Consider the following 15,885-nt stretch of genomic DNA (forward strand, 5'->3'; position numbering starts at 1 on the left):
TTTAAATTGCCTCTAATTTATATGTTGAATAAAATTTGGATCTGAAAATAAAATAAATTTAAACGAGGATCTTAAAACATTGAGGCTAACTTTATCCGCCAATTTAAAAAAAGGGTATAATTTTTTACCCTCGGCCAGGTTCAGGCTTTCGGATCGCTCCAAATATTTTTTTGATTTCAACATAAATTGTATTACGGTCCATAACACACAAAAATTTTTTGAGTGGCATTTTATTATCAATAAAAAAAATATATATATGTTACAAACATCTATTTTGTTTTTTTAATTGAATAAACCATTATTTAATAGTAATTATTAAACTGTGTAATAATTTGTGATTTTACGAGTATGATTCAGTCAGCCTTATTACTACCAAGTATGACTCATATGTATGAAACAAGATCTTTTCGCGTTCCACACACTTTGCTTCAGTGGACGAATTTTTCGCTTTCCTTCTCCGTCTCTTTTCACATTTTCACTCTCTGCTCTTTTTTATTCCACGCTGCGTTAGCTCGGCGATAATAAGCTCTGGACAAAAAGGACGCTGGCAGGATCCCGTCGGCGCGGAAAATTAATTCGCACATTTTCGCGCAGACACGCGCAATAGATTTGAATAATAAAAATGATATCCCGTCGTCTCTCTCGCTCTCCTGCGATATATTTATTCAGCGGAGAGACGCCCACTCGAGCCACTCTCGAGTGCGGCAGTTTTTTTCCTATCTTTGCACACAGTATTCTGAATACGGCGCTGTGCGAATGTCAGGCTCACACCACTCACAGTGAAATGCGGGACGTTTAATTAAATTATAAATCAGCGCAGCTCGGTACAGAATGAAAACCAACTTTTCCCAGGGATGACGAAGAACTCTAGCACAACTTAAACTTTTGAAAAAATCATGAAATTAAAATAAAAAAACTTTATGCCTTTTTTTAAAGTTTTAATTGAAATAAAATGATTTCAAAATTTCCTAAATAATGTGTCAGAAATAACTTAAAAAATATTACACATTTTCTTGGAAATATTTTAGTAAAAATGCATTTTATTTGCTTTTTTACTTATTTAAAACCACTCTAATTGAAAATTTATGGATCAAGCAGTTGCTTCGTTTTAATCTAAAATGAACTTCAAAGTACGTTTGCATAGAGCTGAGGACAAGTTTTGCACACTTTGGTGGCTCATTTTGGACGCTTTTCCATCTTAACGTCTACCAAGTGCGTTGTGAATTTATAACTAGCACTCGGCTGCGCGACAGCACACACTGGCGCCGTAAATAAAGCGCTGACTATATTAGAAACCGCGTGATGAGGAATAAAGTATTAAAAATCAGCGGGAGAGGGCCGGCTGAATTCGCTGTTGCTTTGCGGCAGATTTATTGCCGAGCGGCCGCGGAGGAAGAGCGAGGGTGTGAGGCTTTCGTGTAATAAGTAAAGGGCGGCCCAGATTAAAAATGTTTCTGATAGCCAGGGGTTGGCCGACGGGTTGGCTTTTATTTTATTAATAGCATACGGGGCGACTGCAGTCCCCTTGAAAATGAAAAGTGCATGTCGACGGGTGATTATTATTTTATTAGTATATGGATCGTTTTTTGCGGCCGCGCACTTTTTGACACGCGCTCGTTTTTCACTTTTATATCGGAACGGCTTCGCTCTCCGCGGTGCGATTAATTTTCGTTTTGTACCAAAGTTTTGCAATATATTTTGTTAAATGCTCCCGTTTCGTGCGGTAGAGCGATTTTAGATAATAATGATTTTTTCAAATCATGCCACTGGCAGACAACGGTTGAAGTTTATGAGGAATTCTAAAGTTGAAATAAAAATTTCCCATTTCATAACCATTGGATTGAATATTAATTAAATTCTGAATAAACATGACCCAATGAACTATCTCATTAAATTTAATACTAAATTTCCCTAATTTGGAATGTTTATAATATTTGATTCTATTCAATTTTAATACATTTCATTTAAACATTAAATACAATTTGAGTATTCAAATGAGAATAAATATAATGACAATTAACTCAGTCCACATTTAATTAATTATAGCTTTAATTGCCATCTCATTTAATTAGTGGTATTCATTTCTAGTGACAAAATACTCATTATTGTTAAAAGTTTTTTCTTAGAATATCCACGGTTGACCTGAAGATAGTTAATTATCAAAAATTATCATTGAAAATAAAACATTTTTTATTTTACATTGCATGTTTTTCATAAATTTTCTAAGATAAATAATTTTGATCATTATTTATTCTAAATTTAAAAGCAAATAATTTTCTGATGAATCTCGTTGCCAAACATTTCAAAAGGGAAATAATTACTAATTGCGCCAAATTGTTGATTTGCGCAACAAACCGCAAATCCCCAAACACGAGCGGTAATAAAATTAGTCACGGCGCTGTCTCGGCTGATTGTTATTTCAGCACGGTCTGCGCCTCTTGTTTAAGGGCACACTCACATCGGCACATCGTGCACAATACTAATAATTCGCCGGGGCTATTAGTGCGGCCATAAATTAATGATATTGCCAGGCTAGGCCGGGCCTCCCGCGAGCCCATTACGTGACCAGGTGGCATTAGCTAAGCCCAAAGTCGCTTCCCCCTCGCACTTTTGCCATCCTTTGGCTAATCCATTTGAGACCTGGGTCTGGTGCAAACCGGGGGGCCGAAAGGGCCACCGAAATTCCCGGCGATAAACATTTTTCAGCGTCTCGCCGCTTTAGGACTAGGGGTCTTTAATTGATTTTTTTTTGTTCCATTTCATGCGTGTGGCGTGTACGTTTTAGAAAAAAGTGTCAAATGAAAAGTAATTTTGTGTATTTTATTGTTATCTTCCCATTAAAATGTGAGTTTAAAATTGCTAAATTACAAAAGAGAGAAAAATCCAATAATCGGCAATATCTAGAACAATGAAAATTTCAGTCAAGCAAAATTGTTCATTGTTGGAAACATTTGCTGAATTTTGAAGAAAATGGAAGGTTTTCTAGTGGAATCTCCATTTCTGCAGGGCGAATTTCTCAGCCCGGAGCAGAAAATTCTGGTCAAGACGGCCATTGACTTTCTGAAGGCCGAGAACAAACTCAAAGTTCTCAAGTTTTGGGGCCGCATCAGCGGAATCACCAACGACTACTACATTCTGCAAGGATTCACGTCCGACTACTTCAGAAACATCAAGTATTTCTACAGGTATACAAAAACAAACTAGATATTAAACTGATTTTAAATTACTTATAAATTCAAATTTTTCACAGCCACGATCTGATTGAGTGGGTCAGGATGCCTAGGGTGGAGCCAGAGGCCCTAAGACTTTTGGAGGCCTGCACCTCCCTGTTCACTGGGATTCCCAGCCACGTGTTCAACTTCATGTCTGCAACTGTGAGTCAAACACGTCAGATTTATATTATTTAATTTTATTAAGAAACAATTTTTCCGTTATAAAAATTATAAATACTGCTCTTGGGCATTAATTTCAATTAACCTTATGAGCGAAGTAATAATTTTCGATAGGACCAAAAGGAGGTCAGTCTGAAAGAGGAAGATCGTCTGACTGCGGCAGTGGCCGTGATAAACAACGAAATGTCCATCATCCCTCGCAGCGCCTTTCTGATTGGATCGGACAACAAGACTGCCAAAAACAAAATGTTCAAAGGTAATGCGGGCCGTCGCTTTTTTCCGGCTCCTTCCGACCGCGAATTTAATCTCACCCGATTTCCCTTTGTGTTTTGTTGGGCGCAGGCCTGTCGTTTGACAAGCTGGCCGACCACGATTCCTACGTCCACTTCGAGGACTTGCGCGGCTCCAAAGTCATGTTCCCGCTGCTCGACTCGCGCCACACCATCAAGACCGACTTCCCTCCGGGTAAGAATTTTCCATTTCACTTTATGCAAATCACCACGCCCTGAATTTTAAATATACGCAGCGAATGAAATGAAATAAAATAAGCCGAGGAAATAAAATAAAATACACACATAATTTTTACGATTAATTACAGCCTGGAGGTTGCAACTCGAGCAGGAGGGCCAGGTGGCTGTGGTCAGGAGTCTGTTGTGGCCTGGACTGACCTTCCACCACCAAGTGGAGTCACCTTTCTACGGCTGGTCGTACTTGGGCGACGGCAGAAGGAACTGGGACATCTGTTACATGATCTGATTAACTTGTTCCTCAGGCCCCTGTTTGAATTGCACTCGAATATAAACCAAACTTGGAATTGCGTGCGCCGAAGAGTGTAGGATGCGTGTGTGTGTGTGTGTGTGTGCATTACCCTGGGAAAGAATAATATTGACTCTCGTCAAAAGGAGTAGAAAGGGAGCGTCGTATTTGAAGAGATTCGCTCTTGAGAGTGGCATGAGAAGTTTTCCAGCCTGCATAATTAATTTTTCATCTTGGCTCTCAAAAAGGCCAAAATGACATTTTAATGAGAATTCAAGAAGCACTTTAAAAGCAGATTCAAGCCTAAAACAGCAACTAAATTTAACCGTGATTAGCACAAGATTTTTCAATGATTTTTGGATATTCAATTAAAACGTACTTATTAAATAAATCTTAAAACCCTGTTTGCAAACAATTTTCAGTCGCAGATATTTAATTAAAAAAGCTTGAAGCTTAATAATTAATCATTTCAGTCAAATTTGAATAGGTGAAATTAATCATAAGTGCTGCTTAAAAAAGCTGAGAATAATTGTAAGAATTTTTAAACAAGCCCAAAATTTTCTAATTATTCTGTGTTTAGTTTTAATTTAGTTTTTCAAAAGCATTATTCATTTTAATTTTAAAATTTCTTATGCATATGCTTTTCAACATGTTTGTGTCATAGCATAGCAAATAAGATAATTATGTAATCACCTATTATTGTTGCTAAAGGTGCATACTCTGAATCGTGTTGTGTTTCTGCGCCAGCGGATAACGATATTAGCGCGTTCGACAAACTGCAAAAGACGCGTATGTGCGGCATTTCATTTGTGCTGACGCGGCAGGAAAAATACACACCTAATTGAACGCCTAGTCCTCTCTTTCACGTTAATTGCAGCACGCGACTCAATCGCAGTCACTGCTGCTCTCTGGTAAATTAATTAGCAGACTCCTCTCGATTCAGCGTAATTTCCCCCTGCTCTTTCTGCACCCGCGTGTATACGTCGTCGTCGCGAAATCCGTTTGCACGCGCAAAGGGGTGAATTTAAATTGTATGAAAATGAGCCACGGAAGCTTCGTGCTCCTCTGCGCTCGCACCGAAAGAGTCCCAAAAAGGTAAAAGCAAAACACGCGGTTTAGCAAATGTCTGGCACCGTTTAAGAAGCTTCATAATAGTTCTTTTACTGTTTATGACTATAAAAAAATATATTAAATAATAAAATAATAATAAATAATAAGAATAAAATATATTCTTAATAATTTTAAAGTTGCAAAAACATATTCAATATTTATTATTTTAATTTTTTTATTATACTTTTTGAAATAAATTATTTATTTTCCCATTATTTTAATTGTTAAAACTTTATGTATAATTATTTGTATTCAATATTTTAATAACTTATACAGGGTGGCCCATAAGTAATCCGTGGTTTTTAAACGCTCGCCACGGACGAACGGCTGGACGAAATTTCATTTTCTCGGCAGATTCTGAAAGCCCAACTTCACAAGTTTTTGGCTGGCACAATGAGAAATTTCGCAAATTTGAAAATCCAATAGATTTTACAGGAAAACTAGAAAGTGCCAAGTTGCCTTATGGGAGCTCCCATGTAGCGGAAAATGAGTGTTCGAGGGTAGAAGTGTGAAACATGTTTTTAGGGGTAAACGACCTCCCTGAACACCGTGACGTGGCCAGATTCTTGAAATTTTGCTTCCTTCTAATTTTTTTCTTGACAAATTTATTATTTGCAAAAAGTGATCAAAAAAATGAACGCTTGAAGATAAAAATCTGCAAATTGCTGGAGGCGTGGATCTTGAACATAAAAACAACGTAATTTTTCCAAACTTGTTATTTTCTGGAAAATTGCCCATTTTCACAAGAGGTCCACGTTTTGGTCCATTTCTCAACTTCTATGGGAGCTAGAAACAAAACTTGAGGTGATTCTGAAAGCTGATTAAATTTCCAATTTTTTTTCTGTGAACAGCAACTTTCCAACGACGGCTGATTTTCCGGAAAAGTAAAGTAAAAAACTTACTTATTTTTCACAGGGAGTATGCAACCCGCGAAAGAAAGTCTAAGTAGCCAAAATGTAACTTGGTTCTTTGGCAATACACCCCTAAAATTTCAAAACTTTTCCTCCAGCCGTTTTTCCGCAATCGCCGATTTTCCCGACCCCTTTTGAGGAAAACAAAACTTTTCCGGAAAGGCATGTGTGATACATCATTCGATTAGGCACATCAAGGAGATGCTAGAAATGAATTTTTATCAAAATCGGATCATTTTTCCAATTTTTAGAGCATTTTCCATTAATTAAAAAAAAATGGAAATTCAAACTGCTCTAAAAATTGGAAAAATGATCCGATTTTGATAAAAATTCATTTCTAGCATCTCCTTGATGTGCCTAATCGAGTGATGTATCACACATGCCTTTCCGGAAAAGTTTTGTTTTCCTCAAAAGGGGTCGGGAAAATCGGCGATTGCGGAAAAACGGCTGGAGGAAAAGTTTTGAAATTTTAGGGGTGTATTGCCAAAGAACCAAGTTACATTTTGGCTACTTAGACTTTCTTTCGCGGGTTGCACACTCCCTGTGAAAAATAAGTAAGTTTTTTACTTTACTTTTCCGGAAAATCAGCCGTCGTTGGAAAGTTGCTGTTCACAGAAAAAAAATTGGAAATTTAATCAGCTTTCAGAATCACCTCAAGTTTTGTTTCTAGCTCCCATAGAAGTTGAGAAATGGACCAAAACGTGGACCCCTTGTGAAAATGGGCAATTTTCCAGAAAATAACAAGTTTGGAAAAATTACGTTGTTTTTATGTTCAAGATCCACGCCTCCAGCAATTTGCAGATTTTTATCTTCAAGCGTTCATTTTTTTGATCACTTTTTGCAAATAATAAATTTGTCAAGAAAAAAATTAGAAGGAAGCAAAATTTCAAGAATCTGGCCACGTCACGGTGTTCAGGGAGGTCGTTTACCCCTAAAAACATGTTTCACACTTCTACCCTCGAACACTCATTTTCCGCTACATGGGAGCTCCCATAAGGCAACTTGGCACTTTCTAGTTTTCCTGTAAAATCTATTGGATTTTCAAATTTGCGAAATTTCTCATTGTGCCAGCCAAAAACTTGTGAAGTTGGGCTTTCAGAATCTGCCGAGAAAATGAAATTTCGTCCAGCCGTTCGTCCGTGGCGAGCGTTTAAAAACCACGGATTACTTATGGGCCACCCTGTATTATGTATATAAAAAACGGCTGTTTTCATATTTTGACTTAAATATTGGTTCACCCAATTAATTTGTGCGAGGCGGGCAGCATTTTCTTTAATGACATAATGATTTAAACCGGAATACAAATTGATTTTGAATTTATATACTATTGGAAACTTACAATGTAATTAAAGTGGATTTTAATATCAAATAATACCTTGTTAATGTAAAATATTAAATTGATTGTAAGAGAAAATAATTATAATATAAAACTAAAAGAAAACCCTGGGACTTTTAGGTGTCAAAACACATTAAAGAGCGATTTGAAAATATTTCTCCAAGCAACGTGACTGCGCGTTTTCCCATTATTTACCAACGCGAGGAGGCCGGTTCGGCGCCCACCGCATCATCTTTCTTACTTAATTCATCGCGTCTCGTGTGTGTTTTTCGAAGCACGCAGTTTTACTCTTCGCTGCTTTCGCAAATTAAAAAATATACGTGCGTCAGGCGTACTTAGAATAATTGCGAGAGACTGAGAGAGCGACGAGACGAGTCTTAATGAAGATGAAAACGGCCCTCGCCGACACGCACGTGTGAGCCTCGCGTCATTTCGTCAACAAAGATTAATGCTAGCGAATTTGTCACTCTCAATTTCGCACACACTTTGGCTAGAGATTTGTTATACTTTGGAGTTTAGGCGGATTGTGTCTGAAAAAAAAAATCGATTATCTTTTGTAACAAGTAATAAGTCAATCGAAACCACGAAAATATTTGGTTTTCTTAAAAGATTAAAAAAAATTCCGCATGGCGTTTTTTAAACTATCTATTTTTGGCAATGAGATTTGCGAAATAAATACAACTGTCATCTCTTTCTCTCTGTGTGGCAAAAATGGCGTGGAATCGCGCGCAACTGCCTCGCACCTCTCTGCTGGCACATTATCGATTTGAAAAGCGTCCGTCTAATCCCAGCTGAGAGATTATTTTTGGAAAAAAAATCAGCACCGGCAGCAGCGCCGGAGCAGGAAGCAGGTTTCGATTGTGTGCGGCATCAAAAGTGAGTTACCGCCTGCATACATATACATACAGATCCGAAATTTTGGCCGTGGATTGATTCGCCGAAATCAATAACTCATTACGCTAATATCCTCTCGCCAGCAGCCGCGTACGGCGTTTGATTGACGGGCGACACAAATTCCGATGACTACGCACACTCACTTTATGAGCAAAAATCAGAGCAGACACCACGCAAGCTTTTTCACCCGCGATCTCTGCTTTATCTACAGTATAAAAAAAGAGGAAAAATAAATGAAGAATGAAACAAAAAAACTCAGCTTTGGAAGTAAAGTAACCCTGATTAAAATTGGTATCTGCATAAATTCAATGAATATATCATTAAAAATATTTTAACTTTACAAGGGTAAAGAAAATTCATATTAATAATTTATACAAAATGTATTAAATATGATTTTTCTGATAAAATTTTATCAATCTTTCTTCCATAAAAAGAAAAAAATCAACATTTATTGATTTATTTTGAGAGTTTTGCATTGAAGTATACTTGAATTTTTTAATTAAAATTAATTAATGTAGTTATACAGACAAGTTTGTATTGTGTTTGATTTTGCAGAGTGGCTCCCGTGAGCGCCACTACTCTTCAACATGATATGATGTTATTTTCAAACGAGTACAATAGAAAAAAAATTAATTAAATTAACAGAGATTTGAAAAAATATTAAATAATACACAGAAACATTTCTCTCAAATTAAATTTGGAGCGCAATTTGTTCTATTTTTTTTTTCAGATATAATTAGAAAAATTTAGAAAAAAGTTTTACAGGTTTTTGTCAAAATTGCTTATTCACCATTGTGCTTTTCTCATATTTAGAAGAAGTTACACACATGTCTTGAAATAGCAACAATTTTCCTTTTCAGAGGTTCTATTCCGGTCCAATGCCTCCAATGGAACGGCCTTTCACATCACAACAAGCTTTTTTCTGTACGTTCGTTCCTTGCTTGAAGAAAAAAATTTACGTCCACATGGATAGACGCAACAACGCCCACGCAATAGCCACATGATGGTTTGCGTTGTGTGCGAAATCAGATTTGCAAACCAATAAATTTGGCAAAACAGCCAATCGGGGCGGCAACTTGGCAGAGAGAGGAAGCAATCGGTCCCGCAAATCTAATTTGGAACACGCAGAGAGAAAGAGAAAACGCAACTTGAAAAGGAAAGCGACCGGGTCGAAAGAAAAAGAATAAAAAAAAAAACAATCAGTAGCTCCAAGAGCAGCGGGACAATTGAGTCAGAAGGGCTGGCTGAGATTCTTCTCTGAACATTTTTTGCGGCGTGCTTTCTGCAGCAATATTTCACCCTAATGCCGCCGTTGGATGTACTAATTCCTTCTGGTTGAGTTGTTTTGTTATCTCGACTCGCCAGCCCAGAACAAACAGATGGTCCTCGGCCAGCAGCCCGGCCCGCCCGGCTAATAAATTAATTTTTGCCCTCTTTTTGCGTCCTCCCCCGCCCTTGGTGCATTTCTCAGGGTGCACACACACAGACCGGGTATGGCCGAATCGATATAATACACCATCCCTCCCTCTCTTTCTCTTCCGGGTGTGCGACAGATAAAACGGCTGCAAATCTTCGCCTCCTTGTTTTATCACGGAATATCGCAATAAAATTTACTTTCCTGCAGGATTTTATAATTAAACTGCGGCACCGAGCAGAGGGAGAGAGGTGCATTACAAAGTCAGCGGAAATTGACCCTCTCTCTTTTCTGCAGAGAGGTTGAAATTTATTCTGCCCAAGGAAAGGAAGAACCGACCGGCCCCGAGATCTTTGAGAAGAAGTTTTCCCGGTCAGAAAATCGAAAACGAGTGAGAGACTTTTGCCCCGAGTTTATTACGAGCGGTGACAGCACACTCTTTTTGCCCATCGATACCAAATCAGAGAAAAAAGATTCTGACTGAGACAAAAATTTTTTTCATTTTTTTTCTCAGTCAAGCCAAAGACCAAAAAGTATGGTTGAATGAAAGTGAATTGAAATAAAAATGTGTCAATATTTCTTACTGATTAATAAAAGGTTACTAAATATTTTCTTGAAAAAAAATAATAATAATTTTGGCGTTCACACACCTGTCTACCAAGTGGCCACAGGTAAGAACTAAACAAAATGAAATTTAACAGAAGGCAAACTCAAACACCAAAATTGTGGTTCAAATTACCTTCACCAATCACAAAAAATATTATAATGAATTTTGCCATTTAGTTCATATTTCGTTGGATTATTTAATTATGCAATTCATTATTGAATCATAGTAATTTTAAAAAATTCATGGTATTAAGTTAATTCAAAATATTTATTTATTTGCATTTAAATATTTCAATTTAATAATTTAACTTTATAAAAACATATGTTTTAAATTTTCAAACAAAATCAAAATTCAAAACATGCTGGTTTCTAATTTACAAAATGTAATTATAATAAGATGAATATTCCTACATTAAAGAATGCTTTAAATGATAAATTGATGCAATGATTTTACTAATTAAAATTTATTTGTTTCTAAGGAGAAGCCTGAAATTATTTATTTTGTATGCTGCAAAAAAAGATACTTTTTGAAAAAAATCTATTTATGCAGGTAGATAATATGATTATTATCGTCTATTATTATTAGCAGGCTGTATCTTTTTTTTCAATTTTTAGTTTGCCTCATGTGTGTATCCTGGCGTGAGAAATAATTTTTTATTTTCAATAATTCACCATTTCACGTCTCCAAAGTAGCTCGTTTTCCACTCGGTTTGGGAAATGAGTCGCTTTACTGCCGTTCGCCATGCAAAAGTTGCGCACTCGTGCGTCAAAAGTGGAGACATAATGGCCAATAACGGAGCTCGTTACTGCTCGCGTGTGTGTCACATGTGTATAGAGTTGCAGAAAACAAGCTTGTCATTATACCAGAGGAACGAGACTCTCCAACCTCAACCTCTCCGGCGGCGACCGGCAATTTTATTAACCAGGGGGTGAAAAATGCAGCGGGGGTGCGAGTGAGAGAGCGTGGGTGTGAGCGGTAATAAGAAGACATGCTAAATGACGCGGGGGTGCAACTAGCTTTCTTTTGTTCTCATCCCCTCTAAACCCTTGCTTGCTTTTTCATAGACTTTGTCACGCCGTGCCGAGAGAAAGTATTTTATTATGAACTGCGTGGCAAGTTAGTATAAAAAAAGTGTTTGACGCTTGCACTTATTTACAGCCCACGTGTTTCTGCGTCGCGAATCGCACCCTTCAGGACAAATTGAAACGCAAAAAATGGGACAAAATTTCCACAATTTTCAACATCAATGATTTGCTAAACTTTGAGTTTCTGTTCTTCAACGAATTAATTTTGAATGTCTTGCTAATTATTGATAACTGTATTTTTATGCCACAGATCAGCTTAATAACAATTGCAAATCATGTCCCCAAAGACATAATATAATAATTATTTTATTTTTAGAAATTTAAAATTAAATCGTATAATTTTGAATGAGCATAAATCATGATTTATCCCTCTATGGGAAGCAAGATTGCCTTTGTGATAGAACAATCAAAATTTAAATAAATAACTGGTTAATTTTGTTGAAGCACTTCATCCAAAATTCCCTTGGTAATCACTAACTATCAATATTATCTAATTTAAACAACCACAGTCAGTCGCAATATTAAAATTAAAGATAATTCAATTTTTAGAGATACCGAGAGATACATAATCAATCCTATTCAATCATTTACAGACTTGCACGACGTAGATCAGATGATTTCCTGAATCATCTGTCTGTAAATATTTATTTTTAAGTTCTTCCCAAGTTTGCACACCAAAATATTGACCACACATACCTTTTTACAATTATTATCAGTTTAATGTAAAATATTAAAGTAAATACAAAATTAATTAATTGTTTATTATTAATATTCAAAACAAATATAACAATAAAAATAAACATTATTTTTTATGTTATTTTTATACATATTTACTTTTGTTATAAAATTGATTGTAATTATTGTAAAGTGGATTGGCATGAAGAATAGAAAAAAATGTGCATTAGGTAAAAAGTAAAAAAAAATGCGTAAAGATCGTAATTTGAAAAAAAAAACTTGTATTTTAAGTCCGAAAGTTACTCAAACGTTTTTGAAAACTATATGTATTTTAAAATAAAATTTTTTTATTTCTCTGTAAATTATTCTTATTTTTAAACCACATTTAAAACTAAATTAAAGAATGCAACATTTTTAAATAAAAAAGGAGCACCAAGCCTGGTGTGTCCGCAACATTATCAGATCCGAGTCCAAGACCCTTACCTTGCTCCGGACGTTGCTGTCCCGTCGGCTGGGGGCGGGTTCGTCACTTCGGACACCTGCGGTCACCACGAGCACAGAATGCGAGTGATCGCGAGCACGCACGAATGTTTACAAGCAAATTTTGAAAAGTTCGTCTTGGGGCACGTGTGGATTGTTCCTCTCCATTCGCCGGGCAGAGCACAACTGGAGTCGCTGATGGAGCGGCGAACCGGCGGAGAGCGGCGGCGAGGGAGGGAGAGAGGCCCGGGAGCGACGCCTCGCTCCCCCCGCCACCTAGGCCGCCCGCACTACACTCGAGTATGCCGGGTGGCATAACACGGATTTCGCCGGCTCGCAGGGAGGAAAATAAAATAAATTTGAAAAGCTACGCTCGCTAAACCCAGAATGTTTCCAAATGCTCAATGCTCGCATTTTATTTGTTTAGAAAAAAGAGCAAATTAATCCAGTTGCGAATGAAGGAAACAAAATATAATTATCGATGATTATATCAAATAAATGGCGCAATTTCAGTTGGCAAGGCTTATATTTGGAATTAAATTATTAAATTTTGATGAACGAGAATTATTAAATTTGTGTGATTATAGAGAGATATTATTGTGAATTAATTTGTATGCAAAATAAAAGCATGATTTTGTTGAAAATAATTGAATTTTTTCCATGATCATTGATTTTATGTTTATTTTGTTCAACAAAAACATCATTGATCAGAATTTATTTTAGATATCAAAAACTAAAAGAATTAAAAATAATACATAATTCATTTTTCACAAATTTTCTCATATTCTTGGATTTACTTCAGTAAAGTTATAAAAAAAATTTTTATATGAAAATTGGAGCAAAACCCTAATTGTTGGTACAAAATATTCTAAAAATGGCCTCTGTGTAGTTGGAGGTCGTGCTTTTAACAGATTTTAACTGGCAATAAAGGCTGAAAAGAAGGAGGGCGGATGGCGCAGTTTTTGCCATTATGGTGAGCAAAACTCGGAGTTGATGCCATTAAAAGTTGGTCTCCTTTGCGCCAAGGCGGCAGAAAAGCCACCCGACGACGGACGAGCACGGAGACGAGAGGGTTGGAAGGAAAATGAGCGGGGGATTCGCACCCTGTCCTTCTTTTAATCCTCAGCCTTAATCTGCGTCATCTACATGTCGTTTGCAGCGGGGCGCCTCTTTAAAATTAAAGCACTTTCTTTTCTTCTCATTTCTAAGCTCAGTCGAAATAAAACAAAACTAAATATAATAATATACATTTCGTACAATGGAGCGGCTAATGAGATGGATTTTATTTCGTTTATCGGTCGATTGATCTTGGAGAAATGGAAAATCAATTGTGGAGCAAAGTTTGGCGCAACCACCGAGCCAGGCGGAACATTTCCACCAAGTGCCGATTCATTTTCATTTAGGGCTTTTATGGAGCGCTCAAGTGAAATGGAATGTGATTGCGTGAGTTCTGGAAGTGAAGTTGGTGAGGAGAAAGCCAAGGAGGGAAATAAATTCACACATTCAGCTAAGCCGAAATTGAAATTCCCAACTTTACCAGAGTTATAATAAAGAAGAATGAGCTAATTTTTCTCTTAAATTTTTAGATCATTTTTATTTCCTTTAAAAAGCTTTCTTACTTCTGCTGGCTTGCGATTTGTTTAAGGAAAATTTACTAAGAAAATTATATATAAATATCTTAACCAATTAATTAATAATAAATAAAATAATGTAAATTTTCAATTAACCGCCATAAGTATAAAAAATTAAATATTACTTCCAGAAGGAACTCGCAGTGGTTTTTAATATGGCGTTTTTGGTTAGGAGAAAATATTGTGAGAGCAGGAAAAAGGAATTTTAATGTTCCTAATGCTTTTGCAGGAATTCGATTTGAGCTCTGCAAAATAGATGCAGTCGAATCGTTGGCCTGATGAATGGTTGCGAATGGCATTTTTTTTCAACGTTGCGGGAATTCTGGGTCAAAGTGCACCTCGGGAGAAAAGTGGCTGTGCCACTGGAACTTGTTGGTGTCGAGTGCACGTGCGCTGCATAATGCATGAGAAATCCAACTCCAATGAAATTTCCACACAAAATGCTCCGCGCCGCGCCTCATAATTTATACGCTCGCCGTTTGTCTCCGCAACGCCATTAGCGGCTGACTGGCCTGACTGCCAGTGGCAAAAACTTTGTGGCTGCTTTCAGTGAAAAGACGCAAAGGAGGAAAATCTGAATTGAAAATCAGCGTGGTGATCCTCAAAATTCTCTTTTATTTTGAGTTGTAAAAATTATACAAGAGGTGAACAAAAGACTAAAGAATATTAAGATCGATGATAAACAGAAAAAAATTAATATGTGCAACAATTTCGACTTGCTTATTCCAAGAGAGTCCTTAAGAGGAATTTTAACAGTTATTTTTAGTTGTTTTTATTTTCATTAATTTTCTTCAAAACTGGGAGTAAGTTTTCATTTTGATAATTAAAAATATGGATCTTAATAAATCGATTATTAAATTAAAACATGCCATGCCATAGAAAATCACTTCACTTATTTTCAAAAAAATCATCATTATCAATATTCAAGTTGCCTCTTCTGACTAACCTTTATTGCATTTTTAAAGACCGATTTATTTACCGTCTAGAAATTACCTAATCCGGTTATCATTAATTTAAGTAATTCTTATTAATTTAAGCAACAGAAAAATTGAAATATTTTAGACAAAAAAACCCTTAAAAAATTTGCTTTCAAGGTTTTATGCTCATATTCAAACATCCCTTCATTTGCATAAACACGGCACCCTTTTGTACCGTTTGCGCACAACCCTTTTCTTGACGCATGTTTCTCTTTGCACGCACACTAAACTCACTCTCTCTCCTATCCAATATTATACATGAGGACAAACTTGCCACTTTGTGCCGACGAACTCCAAATTTCGCATCTCTGCCAAAGCAATAAACGGCAGCAAGAGTAACCAACCAACCGACAGCCTACTCCTTTCACTAACCTCAAACACGTTCCACTTACAAGGAGGGTAACATTCGCCTGTGCAAGTTTTCAGCAAATAATATTTTGTGAGAAAAAAATTATGTTGTTCGGAAAATTAGGCTATTTAAGATTAAGAAAAAGGGTTTTTTTTTTGTTTTTGATATTTTTTGGAGCGTGAAATTTGTCAGATAAACGGCCTACTGAATTTCTCCAAAAGTCTGCTTGATTAAAACTGTCAGACTCAACAAACCAACAGTTGTACAA

The 15,885-nt window shown here is 36.5% G+C and overlaps 2 protein-coding genes across 3 annotated transcripts in view; one reads left to right on the top strand and one right to left on the bottom strand.

Moving 5' to 3' along the window:
* The window catches only part of LOC132203708 (semaphorin-2A), a 292,313-nt gene extending 279,477 nt beyond the window's left edge, over positions 1-12,836 (bottom strand). For both annotated transcript variants that reach the window (XM_059631661.1, XM_059631660.1), the window contains exon 1: positions 12,664-12,836. The gene's annotated coding sequence lies outside the window, so the exon portion shown is untranslated. The remainder of the gene's footprint in view (positions 1-12,663) is intronic.
* LOC132203361 (radial spoke head protein 9 homolog) lies at positions 2,971-4,149 on the top strand. The gene is made up of 5 exons (XM_059631079.1): positions 2,971-3,185; positions 3,251-3,374; positions 3,507-3,648; positions 3,735-3,857; positions 3,991-4,149. The coding sequence occupies exons 1-5, from the start codon at positions 2,971-2,973 to the stop codon at positions 4,146-4,148; spliced, it is 762 nt and encodes a 253-aa protein (XP_059487062.1). The 3' UTR covers position 4,149.
* Positions 12,837-15,885: the final 3,049 nt, after the last annotated feature.

The sequence above is a fragment of the Neocloeon triangulifer genome, unplaced genomic scaffold, assembly GCF_031216515.1.
Source record: "Neocloeon triangulifer isolate White Clay Creek 2 clone unplaced genomic scaffold, ASM3121651v1 ptg000017l, whole genome shotgun sequence".
Lineage (NCBI taxonomy): Eukaryota > Metazoa > Arthropoda > Insecta > Ephemeroptera > Baetidae > Neocloeon > Neocloeon triangulifer.